Raw genomic sequence first — 24,958 nt, forward strand, 5'->3', positions numbered from 1 at the left:
TACTCCCAAGGATTTTATTTGTGAAGCCTTTATATCTCCCAAACATTTTGGATTATGAAAGAATCATTTATGCATTATCAGTTTGCTAGAAGAAAAATCCTAGAAATCTTATTCATGTCCCAGGACTTCTTTATTTATTTTTTTTTAAGTTTATTTATTTTGAGAGAGAGTGAGAGAGACAGAAAGAGTGAGCACGAGAGTGCAGGGTAGGGGCAGAGAGAGAGGGAGAGAGAGAATCCCAAGCAGGCCCCATGCTGTCAACACAGAGCCTAACATGGGGCTTGATCCCTCGAACTATAAGATCATGACCTGAGCTGAAATCAAGAGCTGGACGCTTAACCAACTGAGCCAGCCAGACGCCCCTATGTCCTAGGACTTCTTAGAGAAATTGGGATTAATTTCTAGATTATACCACAAAAAGGATTGCTAGAATTAAGTACAGTAAAATTCTGTAAAAATGATAATACTGGTTTATATGTTTGCTACATTTAAATAAAATAGTAAATGTAAGGGGCAAGTGGTTTCCATCATTTAAAAATTAATGAATGATGATAACAAAAAGATGGTCTTTCCCCTCCCCATCAAAACACATATTTGTTATTATTTTTTAATAGTATGGAATTTTTATGTTTTTTTAGGTTTATGTATTTATTTTGAGAGAGAGAGAGCACACACAAGCAGGAGAGAGGCAGAGAGACAGGGAGAAAGAGAGAATCCCAAGCAGGCTCTGTGCTGTCAGTGCAGAGCCTGACGCAGGGCTCAGATTCACGAACTATAGATCATGACCTGAGCTGAAATCAGGAGTTGGTCGCTCAACCAGCTGAACCACCCAGGCACCTCTAAACACATATTTCTAAAGGACGTAGTTATATATCCAACTATATGACATTATGGAAAAGTCAGAACTGTGGAGACAAAAAAATATCAGTGGTTGCCAGGCATTAGGAGGAGGCGGGGATGAATAGGCAGGACACACAGGATTTTTAGGGCAGTGAAACTACTATCTATATGATATTATCATTGTAGATACCTGCCATTACATGTTTGTCAAAACCTATGGAATGGAATGTATAACACCAAAAATAAACCGTAATGTAAACTGTGGACTTGGAGTGATAATGATGTGTCAACCATTGATTGTAACAAATGCAAGTCTTTTATTGTGATGAATGTACTAAATTACACATCTGTTAAAGGATATTGATAGTAGAGGAGGTAGCATTTTTTGGGGGGGTGGGAGTGGGGGTAGGAGATACATGGAAACTGTGCACTTTCTGATCAGTCTTGCTCTGAACCTAAAACTCTAAAGAGTCTATTTTTAAAATAAAATAATTTTTAAAATTTAAAACATTGCTATAAATAACTTGGGTTAAACAGGAAATCAAGACTGAAATTAGAGACTATTTTAAAAATAACAATGAGATCACCGTGTATAAAACCAGTGACATATGGCCAGAGTGACAGTAAGAGTTCAAAAATGCTTTCCTTGGCAATAGTTTTAGAGAAAAAAAACAAAGTGTCAGTAGCACTCAGCAATTGATATTGAGGAAACTGAGGTCAAGAAGTTTTAAGAAGAGGCTGAAAATAAGAGAGACAATAGAATCAAAGTATAGGTTTCTTGAAAGTTGGGGCAATCTTTATCTTCCTAGAACAAGTGATGAAATCCATAGAGAAAGAGCCAGAATGTACTAGAAAGAGGATGCGATCCTTCACAGAAAGAAGATGTTGAACCAGAATGCAAGTGAATAGCTATGGCTTCAGAGGAGAGGAAATATCTCTTCAAATCAGAGGAGACAGAAATAACTATGCAGACAGAAACTAAATTTTAATGATGTCCTTGTTTTGCTGAGTACATAAGGTCATCTCCTTAGAGACCTGAGTAAGGGCATTTTAGAGAAAAATGAAAAATTAATAAAGGTAATTCATTTGGAGCTAGTGAGTAACCTTTTAATACTCTGAACCATTATTTGTTTTTATTTCTTAGTTTTTCCCTAGCATAGTCCCCACTGCAGCTGTTTCCAATCTTTGCCTCATCATACTATTCCTTGCTTTTTTTCTTGGAGTCAAATGTTTGTTCTCCTTACTCTGAAGCTTTTATACAGGTAATTTGGAACTTTGTCTCCTTTAGGATCCTGATGATGTATTTATATCCCTTTTTCTTACATTGTCTTTATTCCATTTCCCTAAGCTGTTAGTCTTTGGTATCCAAGAAGCCTTCTTTGTTTTAAAACAAAGAAAAACCCAGGCATTTGATTAAACTCTGAAGACCTGTCTTGACCATTTTTCCTGTCCAAGTCCTCATTTGTGTGGTCTACTCATCTTTGTACTTTGCCTCCACTTTTTATTCACACATTCCCTCTCTAACTTAACCAATTTATTCCTGAATGCTACCAGTGACCTTCTGGCCATATTCACTGGCCTGTCCATATCATTTCGCTTCTTGAAGCTTTTTCTCTGATGGCATCTGCGATGCTGCAGGTAGCAGTTCCTTTACTTGGGAACTCAAGTTTACAAAAGATTGAAAGCAGTTCTGTGAAAGATCAGGACAGATGACAGATTTCAACAGGAAGCGAATTGCAAGAGAAGGTTTCAAAGTCCAGAGTGCTCTCTAAAGTAGTTAACTTGAAGTAAAACTTTATAGCTGGGGCCTCTGTGATCACCGTGATTGGTTCCAGAACTCTCCTCTACAGTTGTGGGTGCTCAAGGGCTGATGCTGAGAAGGCGTTCCAGAAACCTAGGATGGGTGCTCCAAAAAGCAAGGCTGACTTGTGAGAGTCAGAGCATGGAACCAAAGGAGATCCAAAATAAAGGCTTCATTTATTCTCTGATTTACTCATTCATTCATTCATTCATTCATTCATCAATGAGCTGGAGATGAAGCAGTGAATGAAAAGAAAATCTTGGCATGTTTTAATACCACACTGAGCACATCTCTCTAATCTCAGTGATTGTTGTCTAGAGTTTTGGTTTAACACATTTTTAAAATATGAAACAGTTTTTCTTATGCTCATTAGTTAATTTACTTTTCTGACATGATTGACTTTTGTATTTGCACCTGTTTATCTTTCACACTTTCATTCTACATTTACTTTTCTTACTGAACATTTGCTCCTTTAATGATTCTTCCACTCACTTTCTATGGCTAGCAAATTTGTTTAGTTATTGTATATATTTATTTAGTCCTCCTACTTCTTTGAGAGAGAGAGAGCAGGGGAGAGGGCAGAGGGAGAATCTTAAGCAGGCTCCCTGCTCAGTGCAAAGCCCAGTGCAGAGCTGAGTCTCACGACCGTGAGATCATGACCCAAGCCAAAATCAAGAGTCTAACACTTAACCAACTGAGCCACTCAGGTGCCCCCTTTGTCCCCATTCTTGAATAATACTTTGGGTGTAAAATATGATGTTGATTTTTATTTTATTTTCCATTGACATTTTGAAGCTAGAATTGCATAATTTTCTGGGATTTATTATTCCTGTTTAAAAGTCTGCCGTGTTGGTGTTTTGTAGACAGTCTGTCTTTTCTCCCTTAATAACTTTACCTTTTTTTAAATTTTTTTTTTTTTTTTGGCTTAATTCATAGAGACAAAAGCCAGCAGTTGAAGGGAGGGAGGAATGGGGAGTTGTTGAGTTGCTGTTTAACAGAGTTTCTGTCTGGAATGATAAAAATTCTGGAACGAGATAGTGACGGTGGTTGTACAACACTGTGAATATACTTAATGCCACTGAATTGTGTTACTTGCTTGGCATTTGGTTGTGGAGAAGGAAATACAGGTGACAGGGATTTTGCCGTAGCCCACAGCTGAACACCTATGAGGTAACGGGAAGAATCACTGTAGCAAAGGTAGGAGATGTTCTCAGGTCTTTATTACTGTCCACGAGGCAGAAATCATGGGTAAGTTTCTCTCCTTAATCTATAACATGTAAGCTTGGCCTCGGGCTTTGTGACCTAGGCTAGGGCTCTTCCTAGGAGAAGGAAAATTTCCTGTGAGAAGGAAAGTTTCTTACATGATAACGTCAGGGGTATTAGGCCCTAGAGATCTCTTGTGACAAAGATATCAAAACAGTTCAAATACAGGGACAGAAATAGGAATTAAAGAAAGGAAGAATACTCATACTTCACCTATTTGTAATTGTGTTTACATCCTATCAAACCAGGCATTGGCTTAGTTAGCAATAGCTTCTAAAGATTCATCAGAGAAATATGAATAGAAGCTGATGGAAAGTAGACAATATAAGATAGTGTCCATGTTTGGATTAAGACATTATTTAATCTGAGTTAGAACTGTATTTCTGGACTCCCAGTTTATGGACTGGAGCATTTCTTGAGTTACTTTATGGAAAGGATCTTAGAGATTTTCTGGTACAAATCCCTCTAATTACACATGATGAGGCAAATTATCTATGAAGAGAGAGATGAAATAACGGATAATTGATGGCTCCAAAGAAATCCTTACTGTTTGGGGTTGAATTTCTTTTGCACTTAGCCTATAGCTGAGGCCACCAAGAATGAATTACGAGTCTAGATTCCTATAGCTCTCCAACTTCTCCAGATGGCCTCATATGAGCAAAGATAGTCTTCTGGCAGAATATGTCCCAGTATTACTCGATATTATGTTTCAATTGTAAAGATAGAGCCTAAAGATTCTTTTTATATTGTGGACTTTATTAATTTTGCTAAAGCTAACATCTTGATTAAATTTCAATATTGTGCGTCCTATAGAAAGAAAATATTTAACAAGTTACTTTCCTCAGGGTTTACAAAGTACATTCAGTAAGCACTATTCACTTGGGCATCTACTATGTTTTAGCTACTACACAGGGTGGAGATGGCAAAGATGGATATTTATAGCCATTACTGTTAAGAAGCTTATTGTCTCTTAAGGAAGGTGGTAGACACATTTATCAACAAGCTACGATACAAGTTAGAATGTGCGAAGAACCAGGAGAGATATCACACCCAAATCTTCTGTTTTATCTTTAAATGCAGGGGAAGGATAGCTTTCATCTTTAACTACCTGGAATGGGTAGGTTTTACCCAGCATAACAGACACACAACCTGCATATAGTTTGCAAGGTCACCAAATACTTTTCTCTATGTTAGTGTGTTAAGGAATGTAGACGCAAGAGGCGTTCCTGGAATTCCATGGCTCATTAATGCACAGAAGCTTTTTGAATGGGCAAACGAAGTAAAAATTGATCCAAATAATCCAGAATATTCTGATTTAATGGAATTTGTCATGGTAAGTTATAGCAAATATCAATACTACAAATATATTCTATTTTGTAAGCTCTCCTCCCTCATACTTCAAAGTTTGCTGTATATTTTTCTAGGCACCACGAGGCGTGTAAAGATAATTCTGGGGACATAGAACTTTCAACCAGTTTACAGTACTGTAAAGGCAATTAGAAATTTAGCAACTGAAATAATTGCTAGTGGAGACCTGATGGTTGGTACTCTGCCCTTCCTTAGCAGCCTGCAGTACACCCTACAGGCTAACCTTCAAGCTAACATCTCTTATGTAACTACTGAGGACCAGTGGTATTATAGATGCCAGAGGTATAAAGATGATTTATAGACACATTCTTTCCCTCAAAGGCTCCATTATCTGTTCACTTCTCTTTCTTATAGCCATCTGAACTGCTCTGTGTGCCTCAAACATGCATTCTTCATACCTTTATGCATGTCATTCCCTTTGCCCAGAAGGGCACCCATGGTGACTGTCTCACCTACCATGCAAGTCTGGTGAAGGTTTCCTTGATAACCTCAGTTAGATACGGGCCCTTCTTTCTTTTCGCTCCTGTTAACTTTTTTTCTTTTTATAACTTCTATGGCTCTGATATCATTCTGCCTTTTACTGTAGTTATTCATTCTGTGTTTTATTTTTCCTTGTAGAACTACAGCGAATAAATCTTTAGCAGCTAGCTCTCTTCTTTACATGAACCATGTACTCACATGTGCATTTATAGGCTAAAACAATGCACAGATCATTGCAGTTAAGCTTCCCTAGATCGGAGCTCCCCAACTAACATGCCCAGTTGGTTACAGGTGTACAGAAATTTTGATCCTTTCTCAACAGTTATGGCAACCAGATATAAATAGTCCCCTCTTTTAACCCAGTGCGCAATACAAATATTTTCATTTTTCACTTAAGTCCTGACCAGGAAAAGGTTGGGAAGCCATATATGCTGGATTCTGTTTTTCCTTTTCTTTCTTTCTTTTTTTTCCCCCAGATTCTATCTCTTGTATAGATTCACTGCTCCATTTCCTACATATATGGCAACTCTCACATCTCACAGTTGGGCGGGGGGAGGGAGAAACAGTGTTTTGAAATAATTCTTGAATTCAAAAAAATTAATATTTTCGGTAAAGACTTTACATTATTTATGTTTTATAGTACATGAAACATAAAGGACAGGACATTCCAAAGTATTTTCGTCTTGAACAGATGCAAGATGAATTTAACTTTGTCTCTGAGGAGGAAATGGAAAAGAGTAAACGTTTCCAGCTATTGCAACTTAGAAATGCAGGTCAATTAGATGTTTTCCTTCTGCAGCAAATGCCTCTCTATGATAAAGAGATTCCAGATTTAGTCTTCCAGGTACATGGTTTCTATTTGAATATGACTTATTGTGTGATAGATTAATATTTTTGCTGCTTTAAATCTATCTTATTTTTTTTTTAACTAGTAAAATACGTTTACTTTAAAAGTAGGTTAAAATAGGTTTTTTAATTTCACTTTGGTTATTATCAATCAATGAAAAAAAAATGAATAAATTTTTTGATATTTGTTTTTGTCCTGGGCTGGAAGGAAATTGCAGTACACCACTTAATATTAAATATAGTAAAACTTGTTTTAAAAAATAATGTAGGGGTGCCTGGGTGGCTCAGTTGATTAAGCATACGACTTTGGCTCAGGTCAAGATCTCACAGTTCGTGAGTTCAAGCCCTGCGACTGGGTCTGTGCTGACAGCTCAGAGCCTGAAGCCTGCTTCAGATTCTGTGTTACTTGCACTCTGTGTCTCTCTCTCTCTCTCTCTCTCAAAAATAATTACACATTAAAAAAAAATAATGTAAAGAATTCTGTATGTTTGTTTTTGTTGCTGCCACTTAGCCATCCTTTAGCTTTTATACCCTAATTTAGAGTATATGCAAACAAACATATACAAGACTCATTACATTTAAAACTCAAGTTATAGGGAGAGGTTGGGAGATGAGAAGGCACCACCTACACACCCACTGGATGATTAGATTGAGTTTCAGATGTAATCAGCCAGGGATGCAGAAACGTACAGAAGCAGAGCAGAACATAGGACAGGACACCTGCAACAAATTTTGATGCTGGTTTTTCCTGGGCTTTGGAACCCTAATGGGGATTAAGCTTCTTGTGACATGTCCACACAGAGTAAGGTTTTGCCAGAGTTAACAAAACGAAATGAAACAAACAAACAAAAAAATCAATCAAACAAAAATCCGCTGTACACAATAGGCAAAATTTACATAACTACTCCAGGAGAATTAATACTTATATGGTAAATGCACTTCCATTTAAGGGAATGTTTACAAACTTTGGACTCTTCTGGCTCTTGAACCCAAGTCAAGGCCATATTATCCTTCAAGAAAAGAAATAGAGCCAGTACCTAAGTGTCCCTGAACAAATTCTCTGTCTCCAGCTTTCTAGCATTCTGGAAAAAACCTGTTCCTTATAATCGGTCCCGTGAGTATGATTCAGTGACCCTACTATCTGTGTGGTTCTGAAACTGAGTTGGTGTAAGGATCATGACCAGAAATCCGTTTCCTCATAGGCTCCTAGACAAATATTATACTCAGTGGATAGACATCAATTTTCCCATTAATCTGAACAACATAAGGATGGCCACTATTATCTCTACCAGTAAGAGCCAATACATTAAGACAAAAAGAAGAAAGGAAAGAAGGAAATTAGAATTAGAAAAGACAAACTGCCTTTGTTTGCAGAAAATACATTTGTCTACATGGAAAACATAAGAGAATCTACAACAAACTATCAAAAATAATAAATTTGTTGAATATAATATCCATATTTTAAAATGAATAGCAATTTTGTTAGAGCAAAAAGAACATTGTGCCTCTACAATGAAGAAATCTAGTTGTCACCATCTCGACTCAGTGATCCAACTTAATCTTATTAATTGTGGTAGACAGAATAATGACTCCCTAAGGATGTCCACTCCCTAATCCCCAGAACCTGTGAATATGTTCTGTTACGTTGTTTAAAACAGGGAGATTATCCTGGATTACCTGGGTGGACCTAATCTAATTATATGAGCCTTTAAAAGCAGAGAAATTTTTCCAGCTGGGAGGAAAAACAGCAGCAAGAGAAATCAGAGATTTGTCAAGAGAAGGATTCAACATGTGGTTGCTGGCTCTGAGATTTAGAGACCCACCTACCTGTAAAGACTGGAGACGGGTCCCTGGAAGCTAAGAGGGGGCCCCAGCTGACAGCAGCAAGGGAATCAGACCTCAGTCCCATAGCTGCAGGGTCCTGGATTCTGCCAACAGTGTCAGTGAGCTCGGAAACAGATCCTTCTGGAGATTCCCAATAAGAACCTGGCTGGCCTACACCTTGTGAGACCTGGGGCAGAGAACTAGAACCTCGCACCTACAAAACTGTGAGAGGATAAGTTTGTGTTGTTGGAAGCCACTTAATCTGTGATAATTTGTTACAGCAGCAATAGAAAACTGATATACTAATAAAGGACAGCCAGATATTACTGGCCCTTACATGATACAATATAAAATACACAACATTATAATGAAATATCCTTGCCAAATGTGTGTAATCTGATTCCAATTAGGACTTTAGATGAATTTGTTTACAAGAAATAGGAGGACTAGAGAAACAAGCTAAGTGGCACCACTGAAACAATCAAATTTGCAATGTGGGACAACTGGCTGGCAGGTACAACTGTTTTAATCTCTTTAAAAAGGCAGAGTATTCTAGATTAAAAGAGACTAAAGGCACAACCACAGGCAACATGATCCGTAATTAGATCTAGATTTTGAGGGGGAAAAATGGCAATTGGTGAAATTTGACTATGGGATGAGTATTAAATAATACCGGGAAATTGTTAATTTTGTTGTCTGAGATTATGGCATCGTGGTTGTTAGTCCTTAGTTTTTTGAAGATTCATGCTGAAGTATTTATTTAGGAATGAGGTATCATGGTATCTATAATTTACTTTGAGATATTTTAGCCAAAATAATAAAAATAATAAAAGAGATTAAGCAGATGTGGCAAAGTACACAGTTGATCCTGTAACAACTTGGGGGTTAGGAGCGTCGAACCCTGAGCAGTTGAAAGTTTGTGTATAACTTTTGACTCCCCTCAGACTGAACTAATAGCCTGTTGTGGACTAGATGTGTTACCAATAACATAAAGCATTGATTAACGCATATTTTGTATGTTACATTATTATATGCTGTATTCTTACCATAAAGTAAGCTAGAGAGAAAAGAAAATGTTATTAAGAAAATCGTAATGAAAAAAATATATATTTTCAGTACCATACTGCAAAAAAAATCTGTGTCTAAGTGTGCCTGCACAGTCCAAACCCATGTTGTTCAAGGATCAACTGTAATTACTTAATCAAGAAAATAGGTATATGGATTTTAACATTCTTGGTAATTTTCTGTAGGTTTGAAAAATCTGAGGAGAAAATAAAGACAAAAATAAATAGCATTCTATACATCAGTAAAAACCTACTAAAAATGGAACTTAATGAAGATACCCCTTCAATGACAATAAAAACTTTAAGATACTCAAGAGTATATTTAACAAAAAAGATGTTCAAAAACTTAATGGAGACAATTATAAAACATTTTGAATGATGTAAAAAAAAATCTGAGTAAGTGTTCACTGATAGGAAGTTGTAAGATGCCCACATTGTAGGATGCTGGTCCTCCCCAAATTAACGTGAAAATGTAGTAATACAATCCCAAACCAGTGAAATAGAGCAGAGGGCCTCCAAACAGACTTATCATGCATGTGTGGAAACTTCTATGTTTGGCAGAGGTATCGTCACAAATCAGTTGGAAAAAAATGGACTATCTGTTAAGTGGTTCTGGTCATCTCTGTAGAAAGAAGTAAAGTCAAATTCAAATCTCACAAAAGGAATACATACCATGTGTAATGAAGATTACACGTGAATTATGTTACCTATACTGGAATTAAAATAACAAACTTCATAAAAAGGAAAATGTGAAAAGCAAAACTTAACTGAAAATCTTGGGGTAAGAAAGTATTTCTTAAAACACAAAAAGTATAAATTAAAAAGGAAAAGCTTAATAAATTTGATATTAAGATTAAAACCCTACAGGGGCGCCTGAGTGGCTCAGTCGGCTGAGCGTCCGACTTCAGCTCAGGTCATGATCTCACAGTTCGTGGGTTCGAGCCCCGCGTCGGGCTCTGTGCTGACAGCTCAGAGCCTGGAGCCTGTTTCAGATTCTGTGTCTCCCTCTCTCTCTGACCCTCCCCCGTTCATGCTCTATCTCTCTCTGTCTCAAAAATAAATAAACGTTAAAAAAAAAATTAAAAAAAAAAAAAAAAAGATTAAAACCCTACAGATTAAGAACATATATAACACATATAACAAAAATTAATATCTAGATATTATAATATTTAAGTAACTCCTATAAGTTAATACTTTAAAGAATGAAGTGATACGAAATATTTATATATTTTTAAGTAAAAGTTACCGACCAACAGAATTAAATTCAAGATTTCTTGCAGAAAATTGGAAGAACAAATAAGTTACTTTCAGATAAAAGAATGTTCATTGTAATATAGCTGAAAGTTATAAAGTATCTACTTCATTATTTTTGGGTAGTGTTTGGTGATATCCATAATATAAAACAATTTCCATGTGCATTAAGGATGTATCCCACAAATGCAGATATAACAGATGCAGATTTATTCTAAATTATATAGATGACACAGCCTGACAATCTTATACCAACTGTTGGATGTAAAATTAAAGTTACCATTAACTTTTTTTTTCAATATATGAAATTTATTGTCAAATTGGTTTCCATACAACACCCAGTGCCCATCCCAAAAAGTGCCCTCCTCAATACCTATCACCCACCCTCCCCTCCCTCCCACCCCCCATCAACCCTCAGCTTGTTCTCAGTTTTTAAGAGTCTCTTATGCTTTGGCTCTCTCTCCCACTCTGACCTCTTTTTTTTTTTTTCCTTCCCCTCCCCCATGGGTTTCTGTTAAGTTTCTCAGGATCCACATAAGAGTGAAAACATATGGTATCTGTCTTTCTCTGTATGGCTTATTTCACTTAGCATCACACTGTCCAGTTCTATCCACATTGCTACAAAGGGCCATATTTCATTCTTTCTCATTGCCACGTAGTACTCCATTGTGTATATAAACCACAATTTCTTTATCCATTCATCAGTTGATGGACATTTAGGTTCTTTCCATAATTTGGCTATTGTTGAGAGTGCTGCTATAAACATTGGGGTACAAGTGCCCCTATGCATCAGTACTCCTGTATCCCTTGGGTAAATTCCTAGCAGTGCTATTGCTGGGTCATAGGGTAGGTCTATTTTTAATTTTCTGAGGAACCTCCACACTGTTTTCCAGAGTGGCTGCACCAGTTTGCATTCCCACCAACAGTGCAAGAGGGCTCCCATTTCTCCGCATCCTCTCCAGCATCTGTAGTCTCCTGATTTGTTCATTTTGGCCACTCTGACTGGCGTGAGGTGATACATGAGTGTGGTTTTGATTTGTGTTTCCCTGATGAGGAGTGATATTGAGCATCTTTTCATGTGCCTGTTGGCCATCTGGATGTCTTCTTTAGGGAAGTGTCTATTCATGTTTTCTACCCATTTCTTCACTGGGTTATTTGTTTTTTGGGTGTGGAGTTTGGTGAGCTCTTTATAGATTTTAGATACTAGCCCTTTGTCTGATACGTCAATGGCAAATACCTTTTCCCATTCCGTTGATTGCCTTTTAGTTTTGTTGGTTGTTTCCTTTGCTGTGCAGAAGCTTTTTATCTTCATAAAGTCCCAGTAGTTCATTTTTGCTTTTAATTCCCTTGCCTTTGGGGATGTGTCAAGTAAGAAATTGCTATGACTGAGGTCAGAGAGGTCTTTTCCTGCTTTCTCCTCTAGGGTTTTGATGGTTTCCTGTCTCACATTCAGGTCCTTTATCCATTTTGAGTTTATTTTTGTGAATGGTGTGAGAAAGTGGTCTAGTTTCAATCTTCTGCATGTGGCTGTCCAGTTCTCCCAGCACCATTTGTTAAAGAGACTGTCTTTTTTCCATTGGATGTTCTTTCCTGCTTTGTCAAAGATTAGTTGGCCATACGTTTGTGGGTCTAGTTCTGGGGTTTCTATTCTATTCCATTGGTCTATGTGTCTGTTTTTGTGCCAATACCATGCTGTGTTGATGATTACAGCTTTGTAGTAGAGGCTAAAGTCTGGGATTGTGATGCCTCCTGCTTTGGTCTTCTTCTTCAAAATTACTTTGGCTATTCGGGGCCTTTTGTGGTTCCATATGAATTTTAGGATTGCTTGTCCTAGTTTTGAGAAGAATGCTGGTGCAATTTTGATTGGGATTGCATTGAATGTGTAGATAGCTTTGGGTAGTATTGACATTCTGACAATATTTATTCTTCCAATCCATGAGCACGGAATGTTTTTCCATTTCTTTATATCTTCTTCAATTTCCTTCATAAGCTTTCTATAGTTTTCAGCATACAGATCTTTTACATCTTTGGTTAGATTTATCCCTAGGTATTTTATGCTTCTTGGTGCAATTGTGAATGGGATCAGTTTCTTTATTTGTCTTTCTGTTGCTTCATTATTAGTGTATAAGAATGCAACTGATTTCTGTACATTGATTTTGTATCCTGCAACTTTGCTAAATTCATGTATCAGTTCTAGCAGACTTTTGGTGGAGTCTATCAGATTTTCCATGTATAATATCATGTCATCTGCAAAAAGTGAAAGCTTGACTTCATCTTTGCCAATTTTGATGCCTTTGATTTCCTTTTGTTGTCTGATTGCTGATGCTAGAACTTCCAACACTATGTTAAACAACAGCAGTGAGAGTGGACATCCCTGTCGTGTTCCTGATCTCAGGGGGAAAGCTCTCAGTTTTTCCCCATTGAGGGTGATGTTAGGTGTGGGCTTTTCATAAATGGCTTTTATGATGTTTAAGTATGTTCCTTCTATCCTGACTTTCTCGAGGGTTTTTATTAAGAAAGGTTGCTGAATTTTGTCAAATGCCTTTTCTGCATCGATTGACAGGATCATATGGTTCTTCTCTTTTCTTTTATTAATGTGATGTATCACATTGATTGATTTGCGAATGTTGAACCAGCCCTGCATCCCAGGAATGAATCCCACTTGATCATGGTGAATAATTCTTTTTATATGCTGTATCTATTTATATGCTATATTGATTTGCTAGTATCTTATTGAGAATTTTTGCATCCATATTCATCAGGGATATTGGTCTGTAGTTCTCTTTTTTTAATGGGTCTCTGTCTGGTTTAGGAATCAAAGTAATACTGGCTTCATAGAATGAGTCTGGAAGTTTTCCTTCCCTTTCTATTTTTTGGAATAGCTTGAGAAGGATAGGTATTATCTCTGCTTTAAACATCTGGTAGAACCTAGGAAGCCATCTGGTCCTGGACTCTTACTTGTTGGGAGATTTTTGATGACTGATTCCATTTCTTCGCTGGTTATGGGTCTGTTCAAGCTTTCTATTTCCTCCTGATTGAGTTTTGGAAGCGTGTGGGTGTTTAGGAATTTGTTCATTTCTTCCAGGTTGTCCAGTTTGTTGGCATATAATTTTTCATAGTATTCCCTGATAATTGCTTGTATCTCTGAGGGATTGGTTGTAATAATTCCATTTTCATTCATGATTTTATCTATTTGGGTCATCTTCCTTTTCTTTTTGAGAAGCCTGCCTAGAGGTTTATCAATTTTGTTTATTTTTTCAAAAAACCAACTGTTGGTTTCGTTGATCTGCTCTACAGTTTTTTAAGATTCTATATTGTTTATTTCTGCTCTGATCTTTATTATTTCTCTTCTTCTGCTGGGTTTAGGCTGTCTTCGCTGTTCTGCTTCTATTTCCTTTAGGTGTGCTGTTAGATTTTGTATTTAGGATTTTTCTTGTTTCTTGAGATAGGCCTGGATTGCAATGTATTTTCCTCTCAGGACTGTCTTCGCTGCATCCCAAAGCGTTTGGATTGTTGTATTTTCATTTTTGCTTGTTTCCATATATTTTTTAATTTCTTCTCTAATTGCCTGATTGACCCACTCATTCTTTAGTAGGGTGTTCTTTAACCTCCATGCTTTTGGAGGTTTTCCAGACTTTTCCTGTGGTTGATTTCAAGCTTCATAGCATTGTGGTCTGAAAGTATGCATGGTATGATTTCAATTCTTGTATACTTATGAAGGGCTGTTTTGTAACCCAGTATTTGATCTATCTTGGAGAATGTTCCATGTGCACTCGAGAAGAAAGTATATTCTGTTGCTTTGGGATGCAGAGTTCTAAATATATCTGTCAAGTCCATCTGATCCAATGTATCATTCAGGGCCCTTGTTTCTTTATTGACCGTGTGTCTAGATGATCTATCCATTTCTGTAAGTGGAGTGTTAAAGTCACCTGCGATTACCACATTCTTATCAATAAGGTTGCTTATGTTTGTGAGTAATTGTTTTATCTATTTGGGAGCTCCTGTATTCGGCACATAGACATTTATAATTGTTAGCTCTTCCTGATGGATAGACCCTGTAATTATTATATAATGCCCTTCTTCATCTCTTGTTACAGCCTTTAATTTAAAGTCTAGTTTGTCTGATATAAGTATGGCTACTCCAGCTTTCTTTTGACTTCCAGTGGCATGATAAATAGTTCTCCATCCCCTCACTCTCAATCTGAAGGTGTCCTCAGGTCTAAAATGAGTCTCTTGTAGACAGCAAATAGATGGGTCTTGTTTTTTTATCCATTCTGATACCCTATGTCTTTTGGTTGGCACATTTAGTCCATTTACATTCAGTGTTATTATAGAAAGATACGGGTTTAGAGTCATTGTGATGTCCATAGGTTTCATGCTTGTAGCAATGTCTCTGGTATTTTGTCTCACAGGATCCCCCTTAGGATCTCTTGTAGGGCTGGTTTAGTGGTGATGAATTCCTTCTGTTTTTGTTTGTTTGGGAAGACCTTTATCTCTCCTTCTATTCTAAATGACAGACTTGCTGGATAAAGGATTCTCGGCTGCATATTTTTTTCTGTTCATCACATTGAAGATCTCCTGCCATTCCTTTCTGGCCTGCCAAGTTTCAGTGGAGAGATCGGTCACGAGTCTTATAGGTCTCCCTTTATATGTTAGAGCACGTTTATCCCTAGCTGCTTTCAGAATTTTCTCTTTATCCTTGTATTTTGCCAGTTTCACTGTGATATGTCGTGCAGAAGATCGATTCAAGTTACATCTGAAGGGAGTTCTCTGTGCCTCTTGGATTTCAATGCCTTTTTCCTTCCCCAGATCAGGGAAGTTCTCAGCTATTATTGCTTCAAGTACACCTTCAGCACCTTTCCCTCTCTCTTCCTCCTCTGGAATACTAATTATGCGTAGATTATTTCTCTTTAGTGCATCACTTAGTTCTCTAATTTTCCCCTCATACTCCTGGATTTTTTTACCTCTCTTTTTCTCAGCTTCTTCTTTTTCCATAATTTTATCTTCTAGTTCACCTATTCTCTCCTCTGCCTGTTCAATCCGAGCCATGGTTGTCTCCATTTTATTTTGCAGATCATTAACAGCATTTTTTAGCTCCTCCTGGCTGTTCCTTAGTCCCTTGATCTCTGTAGCAATAGATTCTCTGCTGTCCTTTATACTGTTTTCAAGCCCAGCGATTAATTTTATGACTATTACTCTAAATTCACTTTCTGTTATATTGTTTAAATCGTTTTTGATCAGTTCATTAGCTGTCGTTTTTTCCGGGATGTTTTTTTGAGGGGAATTCTTCCGTTTCGTCATTTTGGATAGTCCCTGGAGTGGTGCGGGACTGCGGGGCCACTTCCCCTGTGCTGTCTTGAATAACTTGCGTTGGTGGGCACAGTCAGACCTGATGTCTGCCCCCAGCCCACCGCTGGGGCCACAGTCAGACTGGTGTGTGCCTTCTCTTCCCCTCTCCTAGGGGCGGGATTCACTGTGGGGTGGCGTGGCCCGTCTGGGCTACTTGCACACTGCCAGGCTTGTGGTGCTGGGGATCTGGCGTATTAGCTGGGGTGGATCCGCAAGGTGCACGGGAGCGGGAGGGGCAGGCTCAGCTGGCTTTTCCTTCGGAGATCCACTTCGGGAGGGGCCCCTCTTCTGTGGGCCTCTTGTCTACGCTTGCCTCTGGAGAATCCGGTCTGCTAGTCTTCTGGTGATTTTCTGGGTTATTTAGGCAGGTGTGGGTGGAATCTAAGTGATCCGCAGGACGCGTTGACCTCAGCGTCCTCCTACGCCGCCATCTTCCTATCATTAACTTTTTAAAGCTAGAAGTTAAGGGGCACCTGGCTGGCTTAGTCAGTGGAACATGCAACTCTTGATCTTGGGGTTGTGAGTTCAAGCCCCACATTGGGTGTAGGGTTTACTTTAAATTTTTTTTTTAAAATAAGGTTATAAATTAAAAATTAAAGTTATTGATACTATACTATTTCCTATATGTTTTATTTTCAGTGATTGCCAGGTAAATATATGCATAAAGAACATTTCTCAATAATCTTCACATTTTTTCATAATTTCTCAATCGTAATTTTTTCCTCAACATTACTCTATTTTAAAAGATGAATGGACTTTATCCTAGAAGCAAACAAAAGAATCAAAAGCTCTTCTTAGCTAATGCTCAGTGATTTCCAGCGTCTCCTATCCATGAACCAAAGTGAACATTTAATATTTTATTGCAGTGTATCATAGCTGAGCTCCGTGACATTGAAGAGGTGAAACTAACTTAATTCTCTGTTTAGGAATATGAAACTCAGATAGAGAAGGATATCCCCATTTCAGATGTCAATTCTATTACCGCACAACGGATTAATTCTGCCAATTTTCTGAAAAAGGTAACAATGGCAAAATAGTATCATTAATATGTTTGCATTCACTTTTGTGAAATCCTCCTAATCTCCTTTTCCATTCATTGCTTGCAAAAATTAGGAGTGAAAAATAGTGGCACCATTACCATTGTAAATACTTAATCTTCAAATAGAAACTGTTATTCCTTTAAATTAAATTTATTTTTTTGTAGATGAAAAAGTTGATAATGAAAAGAATTGTCAAAGTTAGCAAAGTTAACTTATCGGATGTTGTGGCTGATTATGAAGAAATTGTATCTGCAAGGTACATAGTAAAAATTATTATTTAAATATGAAATATAAAGCTCTAAGATAATGCCTTCAAATTTCTCTATGTTCTCTGTTCTAATATTAAGTTACATGCAAAGGATGCATTTACAAAGCTTAAAGTGAAATATAGTGAATTAAAATATATTATTAATTTTTTTAATGTTTATTTATTTTTGAGAGAGAGAGAGAGACAGAGTGTGAGCCGGGGGAGGAGCAGAGAGAGAGGGGGACACAGAATCCAAAACAGGCTCCAGGCTCTGAGCTATCAGCACAGAGCCTGATGTGGAGCTCTAACCCACGAATCATGAGATCATGACCTAAGCCAAAGTTGGATGCTTAACCAGCTGAGCCACCCAGGCGCCCCATTTTGTTATTTTTTTTATTAGGTTTTTTTTTTTTTTGGTTATTTAAAATTGCACTTTGGACATATCTATATGATATGTATTTTCAATTGCATAGCATTTTAATTTTTTTAATGTTTATTTTTTGAGAGAAAGCACAAGCCGGGGAGGGGCAGAGAGACACACACACACACAGAATCTGAAGGGGGCTCTAGGCTCTGAGGTGTCAGCACAGAGCCTGTTGTGGGGCTTGAACCCAACAGCCATGAGACCATGACCTGAGCCGTAATTGGACGCTTTAGCTGACTGAGCCACCCAGGTGCCCCGGTAGTATTTGTTTTTAACCCTCTCCTTATTGATCGTTTTTAGGCGAGAAAAGAAATACCTTTGTCCCAAATTAGTTTTGTCCTAAGATTTTCCTGTCCTGGAACCGCTACTGGAAAAGTCACTGCTGGCAGCACCACACATTAAGCCTACAATCTCCCCCTTTCAAAACTGAATCCTCAACCATACATGGGTGCTGTGATCCACAGACAGCAGTTTGGGGACCCTTTGGCTGAACTCAATTCTTATATCATTCTGTCTCTGAAACTTAGCGGTGGGACCGGGACTATGCATGCCATGTTTCTGGGAACCCTCCCTGGGGCCACATGCAGATTCCTAATGCTACTAATAAGGTTTTAAATTGGTTTGGATGCAGAAATCTATTGTATTTTATTTTCATTTTTGGGGGGAGGGGGGGAATGCGTGTGGCCATAAAGCTATAATTCCATGGATTTGTGTTGGCAGCCTGTGTAACTAACTCCTGTCTCAAAGCCATGCGGAAAAGTTTAGTGTCTAACCACTTTCAAGAGGGCAATTCCTGAAAAATGAATAATATTCTGAAAGAACATCATGTTTCGTGGAATTACCTCTCCTTGTCTTTTCTTGGACCATGTACCCAAAGGGCATGGAGCAATCACATTTTCTCATAACATGACAGTGAGCATAGCATCTCTTCTATGCTCCAAAAAAGCTTCTTTCCTTCGGTTTAAGACAACTCTGTATCCGCTCCACAATGGAGAACATATAGGTTCAGAATAATGGCCTTATTTACAATAGTTAACTTTAAAAATTGATGTCTTTTAAAACAAAGTAATCTTGTGTATATGCGGATGATCACTTTTTTACTCTTTAGCCAGTTGACATATGCAGTTTGTAAGCTTGTTGAACGACAAAGAAAGTTAAAGCCTCAGAGGAAAGAAAGGAGAAAGGTGGCCGCACAGACTATCTGTGATGGAGATATTAAGATTCTTGTTAGAATACTGCGGGCTTACAATATTCCTACCAGAAACACAACAGTTAATAGGTAAGACAGTGTGCACCAGTTTTTACAGTTGCAAAAGCTCTGTCTTAAATATAATTTCCAAACTGTCCTACGTGTAAAACTCTGCACTTTTTTAATGCTCCATATACAGAAATGGAATGAAAGCTGAAGTCTTCATTTGGATAGTCATACTGTCATTGCCATGTCTTAAGAGTTTTCAGAAGTTTGAGATGCACAAAGTAACTTCAGCATGTGTATTTTGGGGTGACATATCAAATAAATACCTTTGTCCCTATTCCCTGTTGTGGAAACTTGTGATGCTGCTCTTGCCAAGTGCACTGTTCTCTGCCACTGGCCCCTCTTAGTATTGAAAGTGGGCTCTGTCTGGGACTTGTCATTTTGGTTGACCTCTGCAAAAATCAGATCTTACCCAACTCTTCTGCAGGCACTCTCTGTGTTTTATTTATGTTTCTTGAGCCAAGGATATGTGGGGCCAGAATAGACATTGCCATTTAGTGGCCAAATTAAGGCATCATGAATATTAAATGCTCATGTATATTTAGTGTATCCTGAATATTGAGTGTCTTATATATTTAGTCTCATGTACGAATCGTATATTACGGATATTTAGAACCCAGGTATCTCAGGAATATTAAGTATCCCTTCCTATGTTTAACACCTATGTGCTCTTTTTGTCTTATGTTAACCACATCCCATGATTTCTACATGTGAGAAAATATTTTGCTTACTGGGTACTAATCTATAGATTATCTATAAAACCTAATTTATAAAACCTCTCAAAAGTTTTTCCTATGTTTTATAAACTACATCCTTATTTATCTAATAGAACTGATGTTCTCAAAACAAATGCACATTTCAAAGGCTACCTTTTATGAAATAAGGACATCATAAAATCACCACCATTTTCTGTAATCATCAATTTGTAAAAGACAGAATATTATAATACCTAAAACAGGAAGGATATAATCTCCATGTATCGCTTACCTTATTTTTCTCCTTTGCAAAGTCCAGTGAAAACTTATCACTTAACTGGATCCAATACATAGTTCCGCACTTAGGAGCCAGTCTTCCAGAATAGTGATTATCAAATGTTTAGCTCTAACCACCTATGATAAGAAGATACAAAGCAAATTTTCAGATCCAGGGTAACTGAAATCTTTATCTCCATGAACATAGGCAAAACGCTACTGATTCCCACCAACACTAATGTTAAAATTACTTAAAGTGTTTACCTCTAACTCGTTTTTCCTGAAGAGTCTTGGATCTGCCCACTTATTTGATATCATCCGTATCTCACCTCAGACATAAGGAAACAGTCAAATCAATATCTTCAGATGAGATCTTAAATGAGGTAAGTATTTAATAACACTTCTATAAAGTTCAATTTTGATTATGTTTGCCCTGAATTGTGACTGGCTGCTATCTGGCCTCTCCATCTCTAGCGTCTTGAGCTTCCAGTTGACTTTCTATAACGCAATGAGGGTGCTCTTTATAAAATGTAATCCTAACCAATTCATTCCATGCTCCCCTGCTCTCAGGGCCTACAGAATAAGGTACAAGCTCCTTTAGAATACCTACAAAAATCTGTGATGATCTGGCCCTTACCTACAAATCAGCCACATCACTCTCCACCCCACGACAGTATCATATCATATCATATCATATCATATCATATCATATCATATATTTCTGCTTCTAGAAGGTCTCTTGCCCTTTCTTTTACCTGGAATGGCCTCCACACAGCTCCATGTTATTGGCCACATGAAACTTCCTACTTAACATTTCAGAGCTCAAACATGTTTTCTCTGTGAAGTTCTCCTTTTCCTTACCCCAGAAAATTAATCATTGGCCTTCCTGAGTAACTATTCTACCTTGAATATATTTCTTTTATTTTTCACATTTCATTGCAATTTTATTTGTTTACCTGTGTAACTTCCCCTGACAGGCTATACAATCCTTGAAGGTAAGTTCCATTTATCTTTTGATCCTAGAAAAGTACCTGATATTGAATAGGACCAATAAATATTTATTAAATGAATGAACCACTACTGGCTGTTTGAAAACCTGGAAAAAGTAAGCCATCCAGTTGTCAGTCAGTAACCAAGTAATGTCCTAGCCTTCTCCCTTTTACCAGCTTTATAAAATATTTCAAAAATCTAGTTAGTGTTTATTATGTGTTTCAGGGTACTATATACCCTTTTGTGGAAGTTTCCTTTCAACACACTGTATACCGAACCAGTACTGCAAGTGGATCTCATCCATGCTGGAACGAAGAAATTAAAGTAGATTTTATGTAGGTTGGAATCTATTTCTCTTCAGCTTCTAAAAACGAGCAATAACAAAATTGTTTTCTTACGCCTTTTATCAAAAATAATGATTGAGATATGATTTCTTTTTTAAGCTTTTAAATTATGAAATATTTCTTAGAAAGGCATGAATATATATGCAAATGTAAGTTCTGAGGAAAAATGATAGTAGGAATACCCATGTATTGGCCATCCAGCTTAAATAGAATATGACCATTACCTTTGAAGGCCAGGACCTCATCGTATTCCCTCTCCTCCCCCCTGGAGGTAACAACCACTAATCTGTGTTAACATTCCCTCTCTTTATGATTTTATATCATTAATATTTATCCCTAACTATGTATTATTTACTTGTGGATGTTTATATAAATTGAATCGTCTTTTGCAATCTTGTTTATTCGCTCTCAGTTATTTTGAGAGATTCATCTGTGTTCATACTCATAGCTTTCCTCTCCCCTGCTTCCTCCCTTCTATTTTCTTTCTTTCTTTGCTACCTCTTCTCCCCTCTTCCTCTTTTCTTTCCTTCCTTCTTTTATTTTCATTTCTAGATAGTATCCTACTGGACTAAAATGCCATAATTTTTTCTACTTTTTCCTGGTGATACACATTTTTCTTGTTTTAGGCTTTTTCTATTGCAAGTAATGTTGCTCTGAACATTCTTGTACTTGTCTTCTGGAGCACACGTGCAAGAGTTTCTTTTTAAGACAGTAGTGCTCAAACGTTTTTGTGCCTTAGAATCACCTGTATGGCTTCTTAAACCATTGCTGGGCCCCACCTTCATAGTTTCTAATTCAGTAGGTCTGGGGTAGGTCTTGATGATTCCATTTCCAACAAGTTCCCAGGTGTTACTGATGCTACTTAGTGAGGAGATACTTTGAGAACCTCTGCTCTAGGATATATGTCCAGGAGTAGAATTGCTAGGTTATAGTTGAATTCAGCTTCAGCTTTACTAGATAATACCAAACTGTTTTCTAGTGACTGTACCAATATACACTCCCAATAGCAATATACAAAAGTTCTATTGTGTGTCGTATCTTCAATAATATTTTGTACTTTTAAAATTATGTTTTCCAATATGATAGATCTAAAATGATATTATCATTGTGGTTTAAATTACATTCCCTGTTCTCTAATGAGATTGAGTTTTTTCCCCATTTAAAAAAAATCAATAGACTACTTTTTAGAGCAGTTTTAGGCTCACAGTAAACTTGAGTAGAAAGTGCAGAGAGTTCTCATATACACCCTTCCCACAATACACACACATACAGCTTCCCTCAGCATCAGTGTGGTATGTTTGTTACAATCCATGAACCAATGTTGACACATCATTATCAACCATTACTTGAGAGTTCACTCTCATGTTGTGCATTTTATGGGTTTTGGCAAATGTATAAGGACATGAACCCACCACTATAATATCATACAGCATGGTGTTACTGCCCTAAAAATATTCTCTGTTTCATCTATTCATCCCTTCCCCTGGGACCTCTAGCAACCACTGACATTTTTACTGCCTCCATAGCTTTTTCCCTTTTCCAGAATGTCATTGCATTAACCTATGGGTAGGCCTTATCCAATCAGTTGAAGGCTTAACAGGAAAAAGACTTACCTCCCCCTAGGGAGACTCAAACTGCAACTCTTCCCTGGGCCTCCAGCCTGCTGGTCTACCCTGCAGATTTTTGGACTTGCATACCCCACAATCACGTGAGTCAGCACTACAGAAGGTAATTTGCTTTACTCAAGGTCTACTAATTTTTTTTTTTAATGTAGAAATAACACTTCACATGAATCCTACCCCGTTAACCTTTAAAGTGTGCAGTATGTAACTGTTGGCTGTAGGTACAATGTTGCACAGCAGATCTTTAGAACTTACTCGTCTTGCTTAACTGAAACTTGATGCCTATTGATTAGTAACTCCCCATTTGCCTCTCCCAGGCCCTGGCAACTAACATTCCACTCTTTGATTTTTTGAAGTTGACTGTTTTAGATGTCTCATATAAGTGGAATTATTCAGTACTTGTCTTTTGGTGACTGGTTTATTGGTTTATTTTAGTTAGCATAAGGTCCTCAAGGTTCATCCATGTTGTCGCATATTGCAGAATTTCCTTATTTTTTAAGGGTGAATAGTATTTATTTCATTGTGTGTGTAGCACATTAGCTTTATCCATTCATCTGTCAACAGACATTTAGGATATTTTCGTATCTTGACTATTGTCTGCGCTACAATAAACATAAGAGTGCTAACATCTCTTTGAGATCCTGATTCAGTTCTTTTGGATAGATGCCCAGAAATGGGATTGCTAGATCAGATGGCAAATCTGTTTTTAATTTTTTTGAAGAACCTCCATTTTCCATAGCAGCTGCATTGTTTTGCGTTCCTACTGGCAGCGTGCAAGGATTCCAGCTTTCCACATCTTTACTAACACTTGTCATCTTTCCTTTTTTGTTAAAAACAAAGCCAAAAAATTTGTCCAGGTGTGAGGTGGTATCTCATTGCTGTTTTGATTTGCATTTCCCTGATTATTAGTGAGCATTTTATTATTGGTTAACAATTATTGAGCTTTTTTTTTAAAGATTTTATTTTATTTTATTTTTTAAGTAACCTCTACACCCAGCTTGGGGCTTGAATTTATAACCCGAGGCAAAGAGTGCATGCTCTAGTGACCGAGCCAGCCAGGCGCCCTGAGCACTTTTTCATATACTTGTTGGTCATTGTAGATCTTCTTTGGAAAATGTCTACTCAAGTTTCAGCATATTTTAAAATTGGATTATTAATTTATTATTGAGTTGTATGAGTCCCTCATATGTTTTGGAGATTAACCCTTTATAATACATAAGGTTTATAAATATTTTCTCTCATGCCATACATTGCCTTTTCACTTCGATGATTGTTTCCTTTGCTGTGATGAAGATTTACATTTTGATATATTTCCACTTGATTATTTTTGTTTTTATTGCCCGTGCTTTGGCGTCATATCTATGAAATGAAATCATTGCCACAACATATGCCATGAAGCTTTTCTCTTGTGTTTTCTTCTAGGAGCTTTACAGTTTTAAGTCTTTAATTTTAAGTCTTTAATCCATTTTGAATTGATTTTTGTGTGTGGTATAAAACAAGGGTCCAATTTGACTATTTTTGCATGTTGATAGTTTTATTGATACCATTTGTTGAAGAGACTATTCTTTCCACATTGTGTATTCTTGACATCCTTGTCAAAGATCGGTTGACCCAATATAGATGCAGGGATTTATATCTGGGCTCTCCATTCTGTACCATTGGTCTGTATGTCTGTCTCAATGCCAGTACCATAATATTTTGATTACTGTAGTTTGTAATGTATTTTGAAATCAGGATGTCGGATGCCTTCAGGTTTGTTCGTCTTTCTCAAGATTTATGTTTGATGCTAAATCTATGTAAATAGGTTTTGTTATTGGAAATAAGGTACATTGATCAAGACAAATTTGAAACATAGAATTTAAAATTGTTCTCTAAACTCAATAAGCAATTTTCAGTTGTCACTTCCTATGTATCTTTAGCTCTCACTGGGGTGAAAGTAATATAGAGAACTGGCAACTACATCCATTATCAAACTCCTT

General features: G+C 37.3%; 1 protein-coding gene across 14 annotated transcripts in view; it reads left to right on the forward strand.

The window, feature by feature from the left end:
• The window catches only part of CC2D2B (coiled-coil and C2 domain containing 2B), a 93,417-nt gene that overhangs the window by 39,257 nt on the left and 29,202 nt on the right, over positions 1-24,958 (forward strand). For 13 of the 14 annotated variants that reach the window (XM_042908022.1, XM_042908027.1, XM_042908026.1 and 10 more), the window contains 8 exons: positions 5,099-5,237; positions 6,393-6,596; positions 17,013-17,105; positions 17,291-17,382; positions 18,906-19,076; positions 20,310-20,406; positions 21,239-21,348; positions 22,981-23,085. In XM_042908022.1, the coding sequence (XP_042763956.1) occupies positions 5,099-5,237; positions 6,393-6,596; positions 17,013-17,105; positions 17,291-17,382; positions 18,906-19,076; positions 20,310-20,406; positions 21,239-21,348; positions 22,981-23,085 (1,011 nt within the window). The remainder of the gene's footprint in view (positions 1-5,098; positions 5,238-6,392; positions 6,597-17,012; positions 17,106-17,290; positions 17,383-18,905; positions 19,077-20,309; positions 20,407-21,238; positions 21,349-22,980; positions 23,086-24,958) is intronic. The other variant, XM_042908025.1, reaches the window with a different exon arrangement.

This window comes from Panthera leo, chromosome D2 (assembly GCF_018350215.1).
Source record: "Panthera leo isolate Ple1 chromosome D2, P.leo_Ple1_pat1.1, whole genome shotgun sequence".
NCBI lineage: Eukaryota > Metazoa > Chordata > Mammalia > Carnivora > Felidae > Panthera > Panthera leo.